The sequence below is a fragment of the Saccostrea cucullata genome, unplaced genomic scaffold (genome assembly GCF_032062105.1).
Source record: "Saccostrea cucullata isolate Sc308-1 unplaced genomic scaffold, CSIRO_AGI_Scuc_v1 ctg542, whole genome shotgun sequence".
Lineage (NCBI taxonomy): Eukaryota > Metazoa > Mollusca > Bivalvia > Ostreida > Ostreidae > Saccostrea > Saccostrea cuccullata.
This window is the reverse complement of record NW_026926534.1, coordinates 275,184-282,623: the sequence shown is the minus strand read 5'-3', so window position 1 is coordinate 282,623 and position 7,440 is coordinate 275,184. Positions and strand designations below refer to the sequence as shown.

The 7,440-nt window shown below is 34.6% G+C and overlaps 1 protein-coding gene across 1 annotated transcript; it reads left to right on the top strand.

Moving 5' to 3' along the window:
- Window positions 1-218: 218 nt before the first annotated feature.
- Window positions 219-1,852, top strand: LOC134271962 (mucin-2-like; the record flags this gene model as incomplete). The annotated part of the gene is made up of 1 exon (XM_062754198.1): window positions 219-1,852. A coding segment is annotated over one exon (1,634 nt), but the record flags the coding sequence as incomplete, so codon positions are not given.
- Between the last annotated feature and the right edge of the window lie 5,588 nt (window positions 1,853-7,440).

Genomic DNA, 7,440 nt, shown 5'->3' with positions numbered 1-7,440 from the left:
GGTAAGATTTTCTTTCATTCATACAAATCGTAGAACTGTGTCAATATTAACTGGTATATGGATTATGCTGATCTAAGGTAAGGGCTACATGTGTCGATCAATTATTTATAAAGAGAGAGAAAAGAAATAAAATAACATTACAATATATTGTTTTAGAAATATAATTAGTCTTACCGAAAAAGCTCCAACTAAGTGCAGATACTGATTTTTTTTTCCAGAAACAACAACATTTATAACACCTTTGGATGCAATCACAACTTCGTATGCAGCAGCAGGTGAAACATCACCGGAAATAACATTCAGTGCTCAAAACACAGTCTCCATCATTGATTCTACCAATGAGTCAAGTAAAGAAGTAACATATCCACCAACTAACCCCTCTACTGAGACAAGTAAAGATGTAGCATATCCACCGACTAACCCCTCTACTGAGACAAGTAAAGATGTAACATATCCACCGACTAACCCCTCTACTGACTCAAGTATAGATGTATCATATCCACCGACTAACCCCTCTACTGAGACAAGTAAAGATGTATCATATCCACCGACTAACCCCTCTACTGAGACAAGTAAAGATGTAACATATCCACCAACAAACCCCTCTACTGAGACAAGTATAGATGTAACATATCCATCAACTAACCCCTCTACTGATCCAAGTATAGATGAAACATTAGAACCAACTAACCCCACTACTGAGACAAGTATAGATGTAACATATCCAACTACTAACCCCTCTACTGAGCCAAGTAAAGATGTATCATATCCACCAACTAACCCCTCTACTGAGACAAGTGGAGATGTAACATATCCCCCGACTAACCCCTCTACTGAAACAATTAAGGATGAATCATATCCACCAACTAACCCCACTACTGAGACAAGTATAGATGTAACATATCCAACTACTAACCCCTCTACTGAGACAAGTATAGATGTAACATATCCCCCAACTAACCCCTCTACTGACTCAATTATAGATGTTACATATCCACCAACAAACCTCTCTACTGAGACAAGTATAGATATCAGATATCTCCCAACTAACCCCCCTACTGAAACAAGTAAGGATGAATCATATCCCCCAACTAACCCCTCTACTGACTCAATTATAGATGTTACATATCCACCAACTAACCCCTCTACTGAGACAAGTGTAGATGTAACATATCCACCTACTAACCCCTCTACTGAGTCAATTATAGATGTAACATATCCACCTACTAACCCCTCTACTGAGACAAGTAAAGATGAATCATATCCCCAAACTAACCCTTCTACTGAAACAAGTAAAGATGTATCATATCCACCAACTAACCCCTCTACTGAGACAAGTGTAGATGTAACATATCCACCGACTAACCCCTCTACTGAGTCAAGTATAGATGTAACATATCCACCAACTAACCCCACTTCTGACTCAAGTATAGATGTATCATATCCACCAACTAACCCCACTACTGACTCAAGTATAGATGTAACATATCCACCAACTAACCCCACTACTGACTCAAGTATAGATGTATCATATCCACCAACTAATCCCTCTACTGAGACAAATAAAGATGAATCATATCCCCCAACTAACCCCTCTACTGAGCTAAGTACAGATGAATCATATCCACCTACTTACCCCTCTACTGAGCCAAGTAAAGATGAATCATATCCACCTACTTACGCCTCTTCTGAGACAAGTAAAGATGTATCGTATCCACCAACTAACCCCACTACTGAGACAAGTAAAGATGTAACATATCAACCAACTAACCCCACTACTGAGACAAGTAAAGATGTATCATATCTACCAACTAACCCTGCTACGCAGCGAAGTAAAGGTATGATATTTTGAACAAGTAGCCTTTCAATTACTATTAAGTAGTATAGATGTTACAGTACCGGAAATCAAGTCTATACATTGATTAAATAAAGATGAAATATTTTACTGTGATAAATCGACACATTTCGTATGCTCTTTTTGCCAGCAAATTATGTGTCTAAACGTGTTATTGAGAATTTTTTTATATTAAATTTAATATATAATATAAATTAAACTATAATATATATATATATATATTAAACTCGGAGTTAAACTTTTTTGTATATCCAACTCATCATAATGACATGGAAAATTATTTTAATGTTTATATTGCAATCAGTTTCAGAAAAAAACTTGACAAAATACTATATGCCAAGAACAATTAACATTTATACATGATTCAAGGTCACGCCTGTTTCTGATTTTAGCTGGAAGTCCAATCTTGTCCAGTGTCCAGTGCAGAGGTAAAGCATTGATATTGTGTTATCTTTTTATTGATTAAATATATGGAGATTACGAACAGTAATGTTGTTCAGAAGTCCATATTTAAAAACACAAATCAGGAGGAAAGCAAACACAGACCTCTAAACATCAGAATTTTAGTGGGATCAGGTGCCCTGCGTATAGGAGAAAACGTAAAATGTCTTTGTCTTAATTATTACGACCAAATTTTTGTGTCGGAATACTTTTCAGATGTGGATCACATTGACGTATTTAATGACCACTCTTGGGACATAAAGCTAGAGATGACAAGGGCGTTAGACGGAGACAACATGACCTGCTTTCAGCTACCCCTACAGGATGAACAAACCCCCTTCTTCCTGGTCCGGATATCCGTATCTGAAACCTTTGGGATTAAGGCTATTCCATATGAAATCACCATAACAGGAAATGGACTGTCATGTGATAGGCACTCCATCGCGAGGATGAGTCAGGCAAGATTTTAGGAATACAATACTGCGAAAGCTTAATCTTGTATTATAAAACTTGCTGTAACTCGGGCATCCTAAAGCAAAGCTTTCATTTTTTAATTATTTGTAAAAATGGTATTTCAAATCTAACTTTAAATATGCTTGAAAATAAATTACGCCAAACTAGTATAGTAATTCTTTGATGGATTTTTAATGTTATCAACAGAATTAGAACGTTGAAATTTTTTTTCACAAATGTAGGTCTTCTATCGCGTTGTGGGACAACCAACACAGTTTTGTTCGCTGCTCAGTGATGTTACAATAGCAGGACTTTCTGTCTGCAAGTACTATTGTGCATGTCCTAATCCCATTAGCTGCAGAGAACTAACCATCTACCTGGCAAGTGGTAAGAACCGCGAACCCTGGTCCTTATGTGAAGTGTTTGTGTCTACCTAGTATCCCGAGCCCGATCTCCTACTGAACCGGAAACCCTGGTCCTTATGTGAAGTGTTTGTATCTACCTAGTATCCCGAGCCCGATCTCCTACTGAACCGGGAACCCTGGTCCTTATGTGAAGTGTTTGTATCTACCTAGTATCCCGAGCCCGATCTCCTACTGAACCGGGAACCCTGGTCCTTATGTGAAGTGTTTGCATCCAATCGCTAACTGAACATTTCTTTTACTATAACAGAACGATGCTCCTATTAGAAGAAAACAAATCTCCTACTTCTAAATGAGAACAATTCTTCTACTGAAAAAAAACCAATGTCCCTGCTACTGGTGCTGAAAATTATTTTTTTTTATTTTGACAATCGACGATGTAGTTATACTATAAAACAATACGTGTCTTTTAAAAAACCTCAATGTTTATTAGGTAAATTTTACGGCTTATCTATCTGAATCATTTTCCTCTTTAACTTGGTTGTACACATTTTTGTTACTACATGCAGTTTCTGCCATAATTATCTTTAATGCAACGAATATAGAAAAGAGAAAATTCTGCTTTTTATCAACATGATCATTGTTGAGTAACGGTTTGTATACTACTGTTATTTTTATGGCTTAATTTTACATGATGACATTCTATGTTTATAAAAAAAAATGCATTGGCGGAGGCTGCACTAGTTTTTAAGTATTGAATGAATGTTGTTATTTTCACTCAGATCATGAACCCAAAGCAATTGTAACACATGTACACATTATTTTTGCATTTACCAGTTAACTCTCTCTTAAGGCATGATAGTTTTTATGTGTCTTGTGTATAATGGGTTATCAAAAGTTTCACAATATCTCTTGTACATAACCACAATTCGGAATGAAAAAAAAACTAAGGGTGTCCAAGGTGTGGACAATCCCTAGCTCTGAGACAGTCTTTATTTATTCTTATTCATTTAGCGCTAGATCTGATGTTAATAAAAAAAATATGTATCACGTATATATATTTGACTTTTTATCCGAAAGCATTCCAAGAGCTGGTATTTACATAAATAAAGGGCATAAAAATATGGGACTATCTATCAAGAGTGTTTGTCAAGGGCATTATACGCTTCTAGAAAATTAATGCATCAGTTATAATTAATATGTAAAATAAAAGTCTACATTGGGACGTCAATATAACCAAGCTATTCTTGACATCATTTTATGGCATATACACCTTACAAACACGTCATTTTCCTTTCACTCCTTTCCCCTCACTTCCCCTAATTACTATTTTACTTTCTCCTCCCTTTCCCCATTTCTCAAATCTCTATTAACGTCATAAACGACTCTTACGTCTATTAACCACTCTAGTTTAGAAAGGTGCTAAATTCACATTAAAGATTAAGGAAAAAGCAATTATGAAGAAAGAAATTTAGACAGTATAAATATAAGCAATGACTTCATATTTTGGATGTCTTCGGTCCTTTAACACATCTGGCTGTGCCAACAAATCATCATACCGCGCTAACGTATGAATTCAATGCTTAAAGATAACACATGCGATCCTTGTCACTTCGCGGTAGAAATACAATAGGAATTATATTATTTTCAATACTCTATGAACACCTTCAAGTGCGGTATATATTGTTTTGACCCACTTGAATAAAATAATTACCTTTTTGAATTAACGAAAAAATACAACATCTGTGTGTCAAAAATTAATAGTCATTTTCTTTCCTCACAATGCTTATTTGTGTATTTTAAAGCTTTCCAACGTCACAAACGGCTCTTGCGTCTATTAAGCACAAGAGTTCTGAAAGGCGCTAACGCGCGGTATTCAATTTATCGGCACATCCTGGGGTGGTATAGGACCGACAATATCAAAAAATAAAAAATCAATGTTTAAATATGAAGTGTCTGATTTTTAAATGAATTTTTCCATATTTAAATTTTTATTGTTAATATGCACAATTTTATTTGTTATACATATACAGCTCAACAAACCTTTTAAACTCACATGGTTTTTCGCACAAAATAAAGTCACATTTTTCTTGCAATAAAGCTTAAGATTATTCAGTTTCAGTAGGAGACATAACCCTTATACTATTAAATTGTTTGATGTTAAAGGTGCACATACTTTGAATTAATTATCTTTTATTTTAAAAGTCAATGTTTTAAAAGGAAATTTGTTTATAAATTGTATGATGTTATATTTGTATGATTCTATCATAGGTTTTTACAACTTAATTAATGGAACTTTCTTTGATACTATTTGGTTGAAATGTTCAAATTAACTTCTTAAAGATTAATATTTTTCGTGGTACTTTGCACATTTTCACTACTTGTCTTGGTGTTGTCGAAATTCAGCGCCGAAAAATGACAAAACTGCATAGAGAAAATGTGTAAAAGGATAGAATAATAATGTATTGTTTATCATTTAACAAAGTAAATTGTAAATATCGAATAGAGAATTCTTTTACATTTACGGTTTGAAACTTTTAAATTTTGCGTTGGAAGGTATCTTTCATGATGATGGATTTCAGGAAGTTAACCTGAAAAATGCCATCTTTTAACATGGGAAGCAGTCAAACAGATGAGAAGTACTTCTAGCATCTTGTGCCTTAGTGTTATATTTATGTTCAGAAAATACAGAAGTTACATGAACTGCACTCTTTCTGTATTAAGGCATGGCAAAAGTATGCTTTAAAATGAACGGATACAAAAACGGTTGCATTTGACGAGAGACGTGAAAAAAAAAACATTTAGAAACTCTTATAAGATATCAATTAAGAGCATATAAAAATTCTACCAATTATTATGTGTGAATTATGTTAAAAGTAGTTGGATATGATCAAAATTAAGTTATAAATCATTTTTAAAATATATTTTGTTGTCACATTAGACACTTTTTGCATTATAACAATGTGACCTTAATTTGTGCAAAAAACCATGTGAGTTTAAAAAGTTTGTTGAGCTGTATATCTGAAACATTGCAGAGTGAAACATACAACTAAAAATAAAAGAGATAGTCATTGAGTCAAATGCTGACTTACGTTTTTCATATTAATTGCTAGTCCATTATTTATACACTGAGTTACGACGGATTTTTTCTGCTAATTCCTGATCATGACAAGAAGCACACGGCGGGTGTGACCGGTCAGCATAGGATGCTCACTCCTCCATGGCACCTGAGCCCACCTCTGATGTCTCGGAGGTCCGTGTTTGTTCTGCTCATATTTTGTATTGTTTTATGGACTTTGATGTTGAATACTGTTCGTTATCTCCATATCTTTCTTTCACATGTATCAATGATTTATCTATTAAACAATCAAATTTTGGGGGTTTTTTTTCGGGGTTTGCAAAAATGCCCCTTGTAATGTGTATAAATTCTATAATGTATATGTTATTCAGCTTACTGATAAATATGGTTTTACTGGTTATGTTTCATAAATTATGCAATCCCCTTTTTTCTGTGTAATTTTAACTCGACAATAGCGAGGACTTTCCAGATAGGAACAGTATGAACGAGGCTTCCACTGACACTATTGACACGAATGTAAGGAAGACTTGCAGGTAAGGTTAATATGAGCTTTTTCAGTCTAGATTTTCTGTGTCTGTTTTCTGGTTGAGATGGGAGAAATGTCAGTCAAATCTTATCAGGGATAAATTTTCAGAATCCCATTTGAAATATTTCTATGTCCAATTTTTAAACCATTTCGACGTCTATCAATATTTTTAATTCCAAAATTTTAAAGAAGGCAAATGAAAAATGTTTGCTGAATATTTCAGCTGATTGAATCATTGTCGTAGAGAGATCAGATATAGTTTTTGGTCCCGTTCGATAATTTATCACCATGTGCCTCAAATTTTTATCTTTACTCGGTACTCATGGCAATTGAGCAGTGATTGAGGGTTCTTAATCATGCCATGTCTGTCGTGACACGGGGCCTCGGGCTTTAAGGTCTCATCCACAGCTTTCACTTTAAGAGCAGTTGCTTCCTCAATTTTATAGACTTTGGTCAGTCACTGTCGGGGATTATATGCAAAATCATCCAAACTTGAAGAAAGCGCTCCATCAATTAGCTTCTTAGGTGAGTCGCAGCCCTTATTTAAACTCACGAGCGTCCTTTGAAACACAAAAGATAAAATGATAAAATCAAAAGAAATGGCCAAAAAATGGCAAGATGATAAGCATGTTTTTTTTGTGTTTGACAAAATGTTAAGACTTTGAGACAGAGAGATTTTGATTTTCTTTATCCCAATGTACGATAAAAAATGCTAGAATATACC